The 15,517-nt window shown below is 43.2% G+C and overlaps 1 protein-coding gene across 1 annotated transcript in view; it reads right to left on the bottom strand.

Annotated features, from left to right (window-relative positions):
• Positions 1-2,856: 2,856 nt before the first annotated feature.
• The window catches only part of MFSD4B (major facilitator superfamily domain containing 4B), a 35,519-nt gene continuing 22,858 nt past the window's right edge, over positions 2,857-15,517 (bottom strand). The window contains exons 3-4 of the mRNA XM_068231307.1: positions 7,329-7,445; positions 2,857-6,072 (exon numbers count right to left, since the gene is read on the bottom strand). Coding sequence (XP_068087408.1) covers positions 4,853-6,072; positions 7,329-7,445 — 1,337 coding nt within the window. The 3' untranslated portion in view covers positions 2,857-4,852. The remainder of the gene's footprint in view (positions 6,073-7,328; positions 7,446-15,517) is intronic.

Genomic DNA, 15,517 nt, shown 5'->3' with positions numbered 1-15,517 from the left:
ACTATAGTGTGACCCTCACTGTTGAGGCATTACAGCCATATAACATTTTCCTGGCAGTAAATGGCTTCTGAGACCAGGAAAGAGATAAAAAGGGTGAATAGTTTTTAGCTCTGGCATACTTCAATGAATGTGTCATTGAGCAGAGACAATGAAACAGTAATAACTTAAAAAGTAGATTCACATTTAAAATAAAACCATGGGATGTCTTAAAAGTCATTTTTAGGAGAAGGAGGATAGATACAAATGTTTATCTCATCATTTTATTTTCACCTCAGATGTCTTAAAAACTGTGGGACTAACAGGCTCTGGCCCTATAAGGACCAGAGGTTTTTTGTTTACTCAGATCAGGGTGAATCGCTCACAGCAATCAGAGGTTCAGAAGCCAATGAAATGGACTCCTGGTTGGTGCACAGAACTCACCTGTCATTTGACAGCAGTTTAGCAGCTCTATTGAAATCTACATTCCTGGTGGGCAAAACAAACTGAGGGGAAATTGTTCTGCTATCGCTGCCAGGGTGTAGCTTTCAACTACTCCCACTGTATGGAGCTGACATTCTCACTGATCTAGCGTCATTGCAGCCCACTCACTCTGCCAAAATGACAGCAGAGCTCCGTGGACTGGTCAGGAGTCGCTTTCATTGGCTCCTGACCCAGAAATCACTGTTGGCCAATTACAGTGATCACAGCTTTAAAGCGAACCTGAACTCAGAACTTCCTCTCTGCTCTAAAAGATACGCAACAACAAAACAACCTTTGCAGAAAAACATTTCTTACAGCTGATACAAATCCTGCAATAAATTGGCAGTGTATCTACTTCCTGCTTGCATGGAAGTAGACATATTGTTAACATCTTGTTAACTAATTAGCTCTCTGCTGTGGCAGTCAGCTGACACAGCTGAGGGCTCAAGTTAAAACTTGTGATTACTCACAGATGTGGGGGAAATTAGACAGGCTAAACTCTCTTAAATACATACAGGGTGCATTTCTGTCATGTTTTCCTTCTGACCTGTGCAAGTGGTCAGGACCTCTTTAAGTCTCTGGTCCTGAAGGAGCAAGAGACTGCCAGTATGCAAACTGTTAAGGACAATGGTTTTATCTTTCAATAGAAGCTATTTAACCTATGTACACACTTTCGGTAATGGTCCCCTGTGGGGATTGGGACACAAGCGATGTGTTCTGTTGCTATGTAGAGGGGAAGAGCGACAACTGCACGGCAAATAAAGTGGCTTCTGGTGGGCTGTGTAAGGAGGGGACCAATGCGCTGGGTCGTTACGATCAATTGAAGATCCAACTTGTCAGCTCTTTAAGTGACGTCAGTGGAGACCTGTACACAAGCTGCAGTCTGGCCCGAGATGGTCCTGAACTGCTGCCTTGATTAAGTTCAATCTAGCTTGTGTACTAAGCTTCAGGGTACATTCACACTATGCAGGTTGCTTTGTGCGTCCAGAAAAATAGGATTGCAATGGTGTTGAAAAGTTGCACCGTGCATTATGAGTGCAATGTGATACATACAGTACATAATATGTCACACTGCATCTGTAATCACACATGTTGTCCGATAAACCCACAGCATCCCAACGGAATCCATCACTAACACCCAAATGAGCCATTACAATATAAGTCAATTATGTTGCAAGGCGATTATATTGCACCGCAACAGATGCAGTGTGAACATACTCTAGCTCTCTACCCGACTATCATTAAAACAGCAGGAATATAAATAAACCTTGAGGTCTATTTAAATAAATCCCATTATACTGGTGCTTTCAATAGCTGTAATATTTTCGGCAGCATTTCAAAACATAAGGAAAGAAAATGATATTCAAATATAAAAAATGACAGAAACTGATTAAAAGTGACATTTTTGATTAACACATCCTGGAGTTCTCCTCTTAAAATGACCTACAAGGAGACTCATCAATAAAAGGCAGTGAACTTGCATTCCTTGTACTCCAAAAATGACATTTATGTTTAAATCTAATTTTTAAGTTTTAAATGTTTTGTTGTTTTTGCTCAATGACACATTCATTGAAGTATGCCAGAGCTAAAATCTATGAACTATCAAACCTTTTTACCTCTCTCCTGCTCTCAGAAGCCATTTTCTGCTAGTGTTTTATAGTTTGAATTTCTTATCAGTGAGGGTCACACTGTAGTCACTTCCTGTCTGAGTCTGGACTGAGTCAGCCACTTGCATACCTGATATTTAACTCTTTCAGGCAGAGAAAGAAAAAAAGGAACACGGCATAGTTATTTGTGTGCTAAGCACTGTACATACCCATGTGTCTTCATGTCACGTCACCTCGAGTATCCTTTAAATGATGATCATGCAAGTCTGAAGAATTTGCATCGCACTAGCCTTCTCTAGGGATAACATCTGCTTGGGGAAAAGAAGGACAATATGGGCCAAGTAGAGGTTAACCGTTCCCTCCAAAGTCTTGAGCATAGCAGAAACTGAAAAATCAATGTAGCGAGTTTACTATCAGCATAAGCACAGAGCAGCAGCTGGTAATGTCCATATTGACGTGGACATGGCTGTACCTTAACCACTTGCCGACCGCACACTCATAACGTGCGTCGGCAAAGTGGCAGCTGCAGGACCAGCGACGCAGTACTGCGTCGCCAGCTGCAGCCTAATTAATCAGGAAGCAGCCGCTCGTACGAGCGGCTGCTTCCTGTCAAATCACGGCGGGGGGCTCCGTGAATAGCCTGCGGGCCGCCGATGGCGGCTCGCAGGCTAGATGTAAACACAAGCGGAAATAATCCGCTTTGTTTACATTTGTACGGCGCTGCTGCGCAGCAGCGCCGTAAGGCAGATCGGCGATCCCCGGCCAATCAGCGGCCGGGGATCGCCGCCATGTGACAGGGGACGTCCTGTCACTGGCTGCACAGGATGGATAGCGTCCTGTGCAGCCCGGATCACTGGGGGGACAGGTAGGAGAGGGAGGGGGAGGGAATGTCGCCGCGGAGGGGGGCTTTGAGGTGCCCCCCCCGCCACCCACAGCAGGCAGGAGAGATCAGACCCCCCCAGCACATCATCCCCATAGGGGGGAAAAAAGGGGGGCAATCTGATCTCCCTGCCTGCACCCTGATCTGTGCTGGGGGCTGCAGAGCCCACCCAGCACAGATCAATCAAACCAGCGCTGGTCCTTAAGGGGGGGTAAAGGGTGGGTCCTCAAGTGGTTAAAATGTGTGTAAAATGAATATGAACAAGTGTGTTAAATGACCACTAGGATGAAATCACTTAACACTGGACATATGGGAGGCACTTTATCATAGTAGAATTTGAATTTTGCAGAGAAAGGTTTCAGGTTATTAGTGTATACTAAAAACTAGTGACATAAATGAGCGCATTACATTTCTAGGTTGACAGAACAGAAAAGACACTGCTAAGCACCTCTATCTTCAGAATCTAGTCAGAGGCAATTCCCATATGTTCAGAATACTACAGTTCTAACCCAGTTTAATAATTTCATGTTCTCATATGGAGAATTCTGCAGCATCCAATGAAAACCATGTTCTTACTTCAAACATTCAATTGTACATACATGACCTCAAATTAAATGCAGTGCAACTATAAAAAAAAACCATTAAGGGTGTCCGCAGAGGTGTACATTATTCCAGTTTCACTGAGGCCTTTCCCTGGTGTGCGTACAAAAACTATGGAGAAACCCTCCATTCCCTGCCCTTGTAGACTGAACTGAGTACCAACAGATCATTGGATCCAGTTTTCAGGACTCTGTATAGGTAGCTATACACTACATTTGTTTTTTTGCCCAGTTTATGTGGTGCCTGAATACTATCAGTATAGACAGTGATGGCTAACCTTGGCACTTCAGCTGTGGTGGAACTACAACTGGAACTACAACTCCCATGAGGCATTGCAATACTCTGACAGCTCTAAGCATAACTCGGGAGGCAGAGGCATGATGGGATTTGTAGTTTTGTCACAGCTGGAGTGCCAAGGTTAGCCATCACTGGTATAGATGGACTCCAGACAAAAGGTTAACCCTATTCACACATCCTTGTCACACTATTTACAACCCCAGATCATGCAGCTAGCAGGACTGCCTACATCAATCAGCTGCAGTGAAAAAAAATGAACAGAGGAGAGGAAGTAGCAAATACTATTTACATTTTAATCAACAGTTCCAATGTAATTGGGGAGGGGGCTCAGTGACCTCAGCAACATAGGGAGAGTTTAGACACACTAAAATAGACAACAAAGATATGCTTCAGACAACCACAATGGGAAAGCCTCCAGAACCAGCTGCAACTCTTATAGGGCAGGCTGTTGAAATGTGTCTGGTGCGGTGTTAAAGGGAACCAGAGGGGAGTGGGATATGGAGGTTTACATGTTTATTTCCTTTTAAGTAATGCACATTGCCTGGCAGTCCTGCTGATCCACTGTCTCCAATATTTACGCAATAGACCCTGAACAAGCATGCGGCAGATCAGATGTCTATGACAAATCTGACAAGATTATGTACATGCTTGTTTCAGGTGTGTGATTTAGCCCCTACTGACCAGAAGGATCAGCAGGACAGCCAGGCAACTTGTATGGTTTATAAGGAAGTAAATATGGCAGCCATCTTAGGTCCTGCACCTCTGGTTCCTTTTAAACTGCAGAAACTCCCCTTTTCAGGGAATACAATCTGTATTGAATAGGGGAATATGATGAACGGAGGACCATTCATACAGGGAAACATATACAGTGGAGGCAGCACCAGGATTCTCTTTTGTCTGGAGTCCCTCTATCACCATATCCTGTGATATAAATTAGCAGCTCCGTTCAGGCAACAGTTTTGCAGCAAGCCAATCCAGCACTAATTAGATAAGCAATTTGAAGCATATTTTAATCATTTTTCTCTCTGTCCCCATTCAAAAGTTTTTTTAAAGGAGATCTATTGTCCAGCTGGTCACCTAGCGTGCCGTTCTTGGAGATTGCCTCACTGTTACAGTTTGAAGTGGAGGTCACCTCTGATGTGTCTTCTGCTATCACAGTGTTAGAGTCCTTACATCGATCATGCATTTCAATGGCTTCAAAGTCTGCGTCATTCCAGTTCTGAGCTTCCTCCTCCTCTTCCTCCTCCACACCAGAGCCTGAGAGCAAAGCCCTTCGGTCTTCACTTTCAACTCCACTCCATCTGTCCTTTTCCCGTGAAGATGTAGCCAGCTTGAACATGACTGGAAACAAGATAGCAGTCAGTACAGAAGATATCAGGATGGTATACATCAGTACTGGAAGATCAGGCCACAATCCCTGGAGGTAACCCACTGAAGCAGGAATTGCCATTTCCCCAAGCGCTGCTCCAACCACAAACAAAGAAGCAGACTTCCCTCCTATAGTTGTGTACTGTTGTGCCCAGGAAAATCCACTGGGAAACGTAGTAGCCATTGAGGCGCCATACAATGCGCTTCCAACCCAAAGCACTATGGGATTGGTATAAAAAAGTAGTAAAAATAAAGATGAAGCAGCGCAGCCAATCACACTTAGAAGCAACATTGTGCCAGGATACAAACACGTTGCAAAGCAAATGGCCAAGCCTCGAACTGCAGCAAACACTCCCCAAAATATAGAGTTCAGTCCTGCTGCCTTATCATGGTCCATCTGTGCCGTGGTGATGGCGTAAGTAAATATGTATGAGCCATAGGCAACTTCTGCTCCTACGTAGCTGAAGAAAAACAAGAAAAGAAGGAAGATAAGAGCATTGTGGTATCTGGCTATCCTTCCTTTCTCTTCTGAATCTTTTGCAGATGATTGTTTGGATTGAACTTTACAGTACAAGATAAATAAAAATATAGAGACCAGGAAAATGTATGTTGCAATAACAACATAGGATAACATAGACTTCTTGATTCCAAGAGGCATGTCCAGCTGTCCTTGCGATACATTTTTGTCATTGACCAATATGTAGGGTTGTAAGAAATGGATTTTCTCCAGGGGAAGAATTTCTGGGATTACTTTTGCCAAAATTGGAGCTAGAAGAGCCCCCAGTGCAAAACTAAAGTGCAGAGCTTGGACATGTGGGCCAGACTCCTCTCCCCAGGTGTTCATAATGACAATGTTCCCACCTGTCAAGCAAGAAGTAAACAAATATGTCAAATTAGAAACAAACATGGCTGAAATAAATATTACTCAAAATATCTGGCTATGGCAGTTATTTTATACTTGTTAACAAATGTTTTACCTAAATACCGGTGTACCAATAAGGCCGCTATATATCAGACAACTGACAGCTGTGCAAAACACCATCTTGCTGCCTCAAAACAGAATTAGGCCTGGTTCACATCGCTAGAGCTTTTTAGTGCTAGCGATTTGAAAAGCTCTTGCTAACGCAATGCTATGGGTGATGTTTATAAAATCACATTGCTCAAATGAAAATCACACACATAGCATTACATTAGTAAGAGTTTTTAAAATCCCAAACTCTCAGATAAAAGAAGCTCTTGCAGTGTGAACCAAGCCTAAATAAACATTTATAATGCAATGTCAAATACTTAAGCACGAGGTCTTTGGACTGCATCCCAATTCTCCCACTATTAAACCAAACCAGAGATCCAGGAGGAAAAATTTTTTATCAAGTCCAACACTGTGGTGCTACCCGAACAACTGCCTGCATATATCAGTACTGACTATGCATTCCTAGCTTACTAAAGACCACATCTAGGGCAATTTAGCTGCTCCTTTTTGCACCTCTGCTACCATTTTTTGTTACAATCTGAATATAATCAGACATCAGATATCTGTGTCAGCCAAGCTTGTATATTATAATTTATAGAAAGGGCAGGAGGTGAGTGCAACACCTCCCACAGTAGGAGCATACAACAGTGAGCAGTCCAAAGGATCCAAATGACTCATTACGGTTGTCCTAAGCAGTCAGTAGAAGACACATTTCTCCATTGCAACACAGAATGCTTGTGGTACAATCTTCAGGAGGCTGACCTGAGTGATACAAAGGATGCCCAGGAGCAAGATGGCTGAGTAACTGCAAAAAAAGGACACTTCCAGAAAAGGTGGTCTTTCCAACCAATCCTTTCTATTTTCTAATCTCCATCCACCCTGCTCTCAAGTCACCCCACTGACTGTCCCCTTTACCTAGTTTACCACTTCAGTATCCCTACTCCATCTTCCAATGCCACTCTACCTCTCTTTCCTACGTCCTCCTCTTTGCTCCTTTTTCTCTTTTCCTATCTGTTTAGCCCTGGTGCACCTACACTTTTTATTCTGTATTAAACCTCATTTTTATAAAGAATATTCACTCTGCAATGTACACTGTGCAGCAAGCACCATTTGCTATCTATATAAGGGAAATTAACCATATCATCACCTGTGTCTAGGAATCCCATTGATATGCCCACAACAGACATGACTCCAGTCATAAAGATGGCCTTTTTACACCATGGCAAAAGAAGAAGTCCTGAAGAAGTTGCCAGCATTGCTAGTCCTGTTAATGTAAAATAAAAAGCACACGAAATCATAATTGAGGATTTGCTGCTACAAAAAAAAGGTATGATTAAAGCAGAAAAGGGTGCTGGTTTGTCCTGGAAAGGTCTTTGAATAGCATTAGTATAGAGTATGTACAATGTAGCTTCAAAAGGTTAGCATGTAAACTTTGAGCTGCTTTAGATGGGAAGTGAAACAATACTGTGAGGTTTAGCCTAGGCCTCTTGCACACTGCAAGGGATTCCGATTCAGATTCCGCTTTTTAATCAGTTTTTACATTCGATTCAGATTCCGATTTGCAGTGTGCAGGGAGCAAACTGCAAATCGGAATCGGAAGTAAAAACTGATTAAAAAGCGGAATCTGAATCGTTTGCAGTGTGCAAGAGGCCTAAGGCTTCCTGTGTCCTGTCCATGTCAGCAAAGCATTGCAACAAGCTAGCCATTAGGAGAAGCTGGAATATACAGAGCTAAATGTTAACTCTTGCTCAACACACACCATACAATCTTGGTTGTACAGATTTACCAAATCTATGTAGTATAAGGGCCAACAGATTGAAAATACCTTGGATAATTGATTGTATAAGCTCTTATACTACATGAAAGTGGTAAGATTGAACAACCTAGATTGTATGGTGTGTGTTGAGCCTTACTAGCTAACTGAATAGAACTGACTAGTTTAGAAGTAATTCAGTTTTCTCTATCAGACTTGATTTAACACAAAAGCTGACATCATAATTTATACATAACAAAATTGATAAATCGTATTTACAAGCACACACTAAAAGGAATACAGTATGTGGAAATGTAAAAAAAAAATGATCAGATGTGTTGATTTCCAACATCAAGACACAGTCTAAGCTACACTATAGAACATTCTCAAATAAGTGGCTATACCATGAAGACTCCTGGGCCTCACCAATAATACATTTCAAACCATAGAAAGATTGATGACTCAGTACTCCTGTACCCACCCAGTAATCTTTATAGGTTTTTCAAGCCCAGGGTTCCACTCCCCATGTAGCCAATGCTTCTGAACAGCTAGTCTCTCTCTAATTGTAGACTGTGCTGCTCTCACCCCTATATCCAGTGCTCCTTACCTCCTGTAACCTATGCACTCCCACCCTAACAGGAACACATCTCTGCAAAGACTATATACTGTATGTTGCAGCCTACAAGAGCCGATGCCCAAACTGGGGCTGTACATGGAAGAAAGATGTTGCTGCTAAGGGTGGTTAAAAAATACAATCCATATCAGCCCAGGACTGCGGATAATGGACTAACACGGATTCACCATACCGGCATCTGACATGGAGCTCTTCAACTCAAACTTAAAATTCCAAAAATAAGGAGTTTGTGCAGTACAGACCAAAAGTTTGGACACCTCTTTTTTTTTTCCTTTTTCAAACTCGGTACACAATCCCAGGTTAGTGAGTACTCAACTAGTGGCGTAACAGCAGTGTCCCTCCCCTGTTGTACTCCTGAGTTGAATTGTGTGGTCATAATGGTTTGAGAAAAAAACAAAAACAAGCGCCAGAAAAAAAAAATCATTTTACACAGAAACAAATCAATGAAGTGGTGAAACAGGGGCCTCCTAGAACCCACCCCCCACCTATGAGTTGGCGCAGTATCTTGCTACCTCCACACAACCCGGGATCCACATACAAAAAACAATGAGGAACCTCCTCTTTATCCATTACTACAAACCTGTCTTACACTCCAGGTGGGTTGACTCAGGTATCTTTTAAGTGCAATTACAACTATATATTGGTCAATCTGCTCCTGACCCATCCCCGCCTCTTGTCCTTTCAATCAATCACCCTCTACCATATTACCAACTACCCATACAGTCATTCACTTGACCCCGTTGTGAAAAAGATGGTCCACCCCCCATTCACCCCCACCCCTGTCCAGAGGGACATTCAGTTAAAATTGTTTGTCATGTCTCTCCAGATTCTGTGTGCTGTATTTCAGCTTCCATGTTCCTCATTCTCAAACAACGCATTCATTCTAACAATCCACTCTTTAAGATCAGGTGGGTTGGGGCTCTTCCAATCATTTGCGATCATATATTTTGCTACAGTAGTACCCAATTCTTTAATCAGCGAACACCCGACACTATCCCCTCTGCCCGCGCAGCCAAAGAGGGCTTCCTCAGCAGTTAGTTCTCCTAATAGCTCGGGGGCAAAGAGGGAGATACTTGGACACACATTTTAATTCAAAGAGTTGTCTCTATTTTTATGACTATGAACATTGTAGATTCACACTGAAGGCATCCAAACTATGAATTAACACATGTGGAAGTATAGTACATAACCAAAAAGTGTGAAAAAACTGAAAATATGTCACATTCTAGGTTCTTCAAAGTAGCCACCTTTTGCTTTGATTACTGCTTTGCCCACTCTTGCCATTCTCTTGATCAACTTCAAGAGGTAGTCACCTGAAATTGTCTTCCAACAGTCTTGAAGGAGTTCCCAGAGATGCTTAGCACTTGTTGGCTCTTTTGCCTTCACTCTGCGGCCCAGCTCACCCCAAACCATCTCGATTGGATTCAGGTCTGGTGACTGTGGAGGCCAGGTCATCTGGCGCAGCACCCCATCACTCTCTTTCCTGGTCAAATAGCACTTACATAGCCTGGAGGTGTTTGGGGTCATTGTCCTGTTGAAAAATAGATGGTGCAAGTAAACGCAAACCGGATGGAATAGCATGCTGCTGCAAGATGCTGTGGTAGCCATGCTGGTTCAGTATGCCTTCAATTTTGAATAAATCCCCAACAGTGTCACCAGCAAAGCACCCCCACATCACACCTCCTCCTCCAAGCTTCATGGTGGGAACCAGGCATGTAGAGACCATCCGTTCACCTTTTCTGCTTCACACAAAGACACTGTGGTTGGAAGCAAAAATCTCAAATTTGGACTCATCAGACCAAAGCACAGATTTCCACTCGTCTAATTTCCATTCCTTGTGTTCTTTAGCCCAAACAAGTCTCTTCTGCTTGTTGCTTGTCCTTAGCAGTGGTTTCCTAGCAGATATTCTACCATGAAGGCCTGATTCACAGAGTCTCCACTTAACAGTTGTTCTAGAGAGGTTTCTGCTGCTAGAACTCTGTGTGGCATTGACATGGTCTCTAATCTGGGCTGCTGTTAACCTGCGATTTCTGAGGCTGGTGACTCGGATAAACGTATCCTCCGCAGCAGATCCTTTCCTGGGGCGATCCACATGTGAGCCAGTTTCTTTGTAGCCTTTGATGGTTTTCGAGACTGCACTTGGGGACACTTTCAAAGTTTTCCCAATTTTTGGGACAGACGGATCTTCATTTCTTAAAGTAATGATGGCCACTCGTTTTTCTTTACTTAGAATTTGTATTATGGCAAGAAAAAAACAGCTAACAGTCTATTCAGTAGGACTATCAGCTGTGTATCCAGCTGACTTCTCCACAACGCAACTGATGGTCCCAACCCCATTTATAAGGCAAGAAATCCCACTTATTAAACCTGACAGGGCACACCTGTGAAGTGAAAACCATTTCAGGTGACTACCTCTTGAAGCTCATCAAGAGAATGGCAAGAGTGTGCAAAGCAGTAATCAAAGCAAAAGGTGGCTACTTTGAAGAACCTAGAATATGACATATTTTCAGTTTTTTCACACTTTTTGGTTATGTACTATACTTCCACATGTGTTAATTCATAGTTTGGATGCCTTCAGTGTGAATCTACAATGTTCATAGTCATGAAAATAAAGAAAACTCTTTGAATTAGAAGGTGTGTCCAAACTTTTGGTCTGTACATTAGCAGAAAGGTAAGGATATCAGGTAGAGCCAAACTGTAGGAGCATAGTGGTGCAAAAAACATTGCCAGACAAGTACAATTTGACAATTCACCACACACACCATAGAATTCTTGGTAAAGTTGGTCTGAATTTTCAAACATGTCTAATCTCATTAACCACTTCCGGATTCTCGGAGCGTATATACACGCCCCTGAATCCAGAAGTGTATACCATGGAAACGGCCGCTCGTATGAGCGGCCGTTCCATGTCAGTTCCCGGAGGGTGTCTCCGTGAACACCCTGCGAGCCGATCGGCGGCTCGCAAGGTAAATGTAAACACACGGGGAAGATCTTCCCCGGTGTTTACATGTATACGGCGCTGCTGCGCAGCAGCGCCGTAGAGGAGATCGGCGATCCCCGGCCTCTGATTGGCCGGGGATCACCGGCATCTGATAGGCTAAAGCCTATCCCATCAGGCGCAGGACGGAAATCCGTCCTGCGCCGCTCACAGGGGGAGGGAGAGGGAGGGAAGGGGAAGGAGGCCAGGAAGCGCTGCGGAGGGGGGCTTTGATGAGCCCCCCCCCCCGCAAGCGCAAGCAGCCGGCGGCGATCAGACCCCCCCAGCAGGACATCCCCCTAGTGGGGAAAAAAGGGGGGAAGTCTGATCGCCCTGGCTGCTAGCTGATCTGTGCTGTGGGCTGGAGAGCCCACGCTGCACAGATCAGCATAAAATAACATGGTGTGGAAGTGGTTAAACAAGTAACACAAGTAAAACGGATTTCTCAAACAAAAACAACAAAAAAACCTTCCAATTTTTCAGTACAACTGATCGTTTTAATCGAATTGGGGTAACACAAATTGTAATGTGTGGCCACTTAAACTCATGTTTTACAGCATGATGTGTTAAGCTGGATTCACACTATACTGGATGAAAAACGCTGCTGCCACCAATTGGGGTCCCTGCACAATGGAAACACTAGCATATCAATCCCACAGTCTCAACAGAAGCATCACAGGCTCACATTGGTTTGCAATAGACCAATGGGAATCCTCCCTCCCCAATGGTGAATATTCAGTGGTCCACTACTCAGTGAACTAATGAGAATCCTCCCTGGGGAGGGACTATTCCCATTTGCCTATTGCAACCAATGGGAGCCTAAGATGCATCACCTCTGGCTCAGGGATCAGTATATCAGCATTTGCTCCGTGCAGGGACCTGAATGGATAGGTAGGTGGCTGCTAAACACATGTGACGAGCAGCCTAGTGAGAAAGGACACAGTCTGTTGTCATAGGCTAGCATTGAGTTCATCAGCTTCCAGCGCCATCCATTGCGTCCGGTCGATCTGAAAAAAACATGTGGGACCCATCCTGTTACTCTTGTCAGAATGCACCGTTATAAACGGATTGATGTGAACGGATCCTATTCCACAACATAGGATCCGCTTGAATCTGTTGCACTGCACTGTGGAACAAGATTACTGCCAGTGTGAAAGGAGCCTTAGCTTGTGGCATAGGAAGAGTAGGGTCCAGTCTCCATTTTGATAACTCTCAGCTTCTTTTATAGTGGTCAGTGTTATACAAGTTTTATATAAGTGGCATGACTGTATTCTGTAATGCGTTGTGTGAGTGGACAGTACTATACAGTATATTTTAATGCTGGCTATAAATGGAGTAGGTATGTAATGTCCAAGAGCTGTACTCTCCCCTACAACCTGTGAGCACATGGGTTTAGTCCCAGGCCTAGAGAATGATTATTATTTGGTATTTGCATAGCGCAGACATCCTGACAGGCAAATCCTCCTCCTTAATTGTATGCATGTAGCTACTAATCTCCTATTATAGCACGTTTAAACGTTCATCAAATAAAAAAGGGAGAACATAGTGCTAACACAAGCATTTGAGTTTTAGTTGTATGGTTTGGGACTGTGCACAGCTATACAGGCTAATTCACATTGCAAGAGCTTTTTGGTGCTAGTGACTTGAAAATCCTGGGCCATTCAGGACGGGGGTGGGGAAAAAAATTAAAGTAACGTGTGTGTGTGTGTGTGTGTGTGTGTGTGTGTGTGTGTGTGTGTGTGTGTGTGTGTGTGTGTGTGTGTGTGTGTGTGTGTGTGTGTGTGTGTGTGTGTGTACAGTGGCTTGCAAAAGTATTCGGCCCCCTTGAAGTTTCCCACATTTGGTCACATTACTGCCATAAACATGAATCAATTTTATTGGAATTCCACGTGAAAGACCAATACAAAGTGGTGTACACATGAGAAGTGGAACGAAAATCATACATGATTCCAAACATTTTTTACAAATATGAGTATGTGCGTAATTATTCAGCCCCCTGAGTAAATACTTTGTAAAACCACGTTTTGCTGCAATTACAGCTGCCAGTCTTTTAGGGTATGTCTCCAGCTTTGCACATCTAGAGACTGAAATCCTTGCCCATTCTTTGCAAAACAGCTCCAGCTCAGTCAGATTAGATGGACAGCGTTTGTGAACAGCAGTTTTCAGATCTTGCCACAGATTCTCGATTGGATTTAGATCTGGACTTTGGCTTGGCCATTCTAACACATGGATATGTTTTGTTTTAAATCTTTCTTTGTTGCCCTGGCTTTAGGTTTAGGGTCGTTGTCCTGCTGGAAGGTGAACATCCACCCCAGTCTCAAGTCTTTTTCAGACTCCAAGAGGTTTTCTTCCAAGATTGCCCTATTTGGCTCCATCCATCTTCCCATCAACTCTGACCAGCTTCCCTGTCCCTGCCGAAGAGAAGCACCCCCAGAGCATGATGCTGCCACCACCATATTTGACAGTGGGGATGGTGTGTTCATAGTGATATGCAGTGTTAGTTTTTCGCCACACAGAGTTTTGGATTTTGGCCAAAAAGTTCCATTTTGGTCTCATCTGACCAGAGAGCCTTCTTCCACATGTTTGCTGTGTCCCCCACATGGCTTGTGGCAACCTGCAAACGGACTTCTTATGTTTTTCTGCTAACAATGGCTTTCTTCTTGCCACTCTTCCATAAAGGCCAACTGTGTGCAGTGCACGACTAATAGTTGTCCTATGGACAGATTCCCCCACCTGAGCTGTAGATCTCTGCAGCTCATCCAGAGTCACCATGGGCCTCTTGACTGCATTTCTGATCAGCGCTCTCCTTGTTTGGCCTGTGAGTTTAGGTGGATGGCCTTGTCTTGGTAGGTTTACAGTTGTGCCATACTCCTTCCATTTCTGAATGATCGCTTGAACAGTGCTCCGTGGGATGTTTGGAAATCTTTTTGTAGCCTAAGCCTGCTTTACATTTCTCAATAACCTTATCCCTGACCTGTCTGGTGTGTTCTTTGGACTTCAGGGTGTTGTTGCTCCCAATATTCTCTTAGAAAACCTCTGAGGCTGTCACAGAGCAGCTGTATTTGTACTGACATTAGATTACACACAGGTGCACTCTATTTAGTCATTAGCACTCATCAGGCAATGTCTATGGGCAACTGACTGCACTCAGACCAAAAGGGGCTGAATAATTACGCACACCCCACTTTGCAGTTATTTGTAAAAAATGTTTGGAATCATGTATGATTTTCATTCCACTTCTCACATGTATAGCACTTTGTATTGGTCTTTCATGTGAAATTCCAATAAAATTGATTCATGTTTTTGTGGCAGTAATGTGAAAAAATGTGGAAACCGTCAAGGGGGCCGAATACTTTTGCAAGCGTGTGTGTGTGTGTGTGTGTGTGTGTGTGTGTGTGTGTGTGTGTGTGTGTGTGTGTGTGTGTGTGGGCAGAGGTCTGTGCAGCTGGCAGGCAGAGAGTAGGCAAAATCCAGACAGACGTCTGTGCTGGCGGCAGGCAGAGAGTAGGTGTGTAATATATACACACACACACACATATAATATATATATATATATATATATATATATATATATATATATATATATATATATATATATATATATATATATATATATATATATATATATATATATATATATATATATATATATATATATATATATACATATACACACATACATACACACACACACACATATACACACATACACACACACACACACACACACTCTGCCTGCCGCCAGCACAGACGTCTGCCTGGATTTTGACTACTCTCTGCCTGCCCTATTGTCACAGTTTCACAATTTAAGTTAGTTCATAAATGTAATTAATTCAACAATTTTGTGACCAGTCTTATTTAAATGCAGAATGTCTACCAGGCTTTTATTCTGATATATTGTGGCGAGTTAGGACTTAAAAAATTGGAGGCGTAAGATTCTTGAACAAAATGTACCGCTTTTGACTCAATTCC

Source organism: Hyperolius riggenbachi, chromosome 4 (assembly GCF_040937935.1).
Source record: "Hyperolius riggenbachi isolate aHypRig1 chromosome 4, aHypRig1.pri, whole genome shotgun sequence".
NCBI lineage: Eukaryota > Metazoa > Chordata > Amphibia > Anura > Hyperoliidae > Hyperolius > Hyperolius riggenbachi.
The sequence above is the reverse complement of the archived record's forward strand: the minus strand, read 5'-3'. Positions and strand labels throughout refer to the sequence as shown.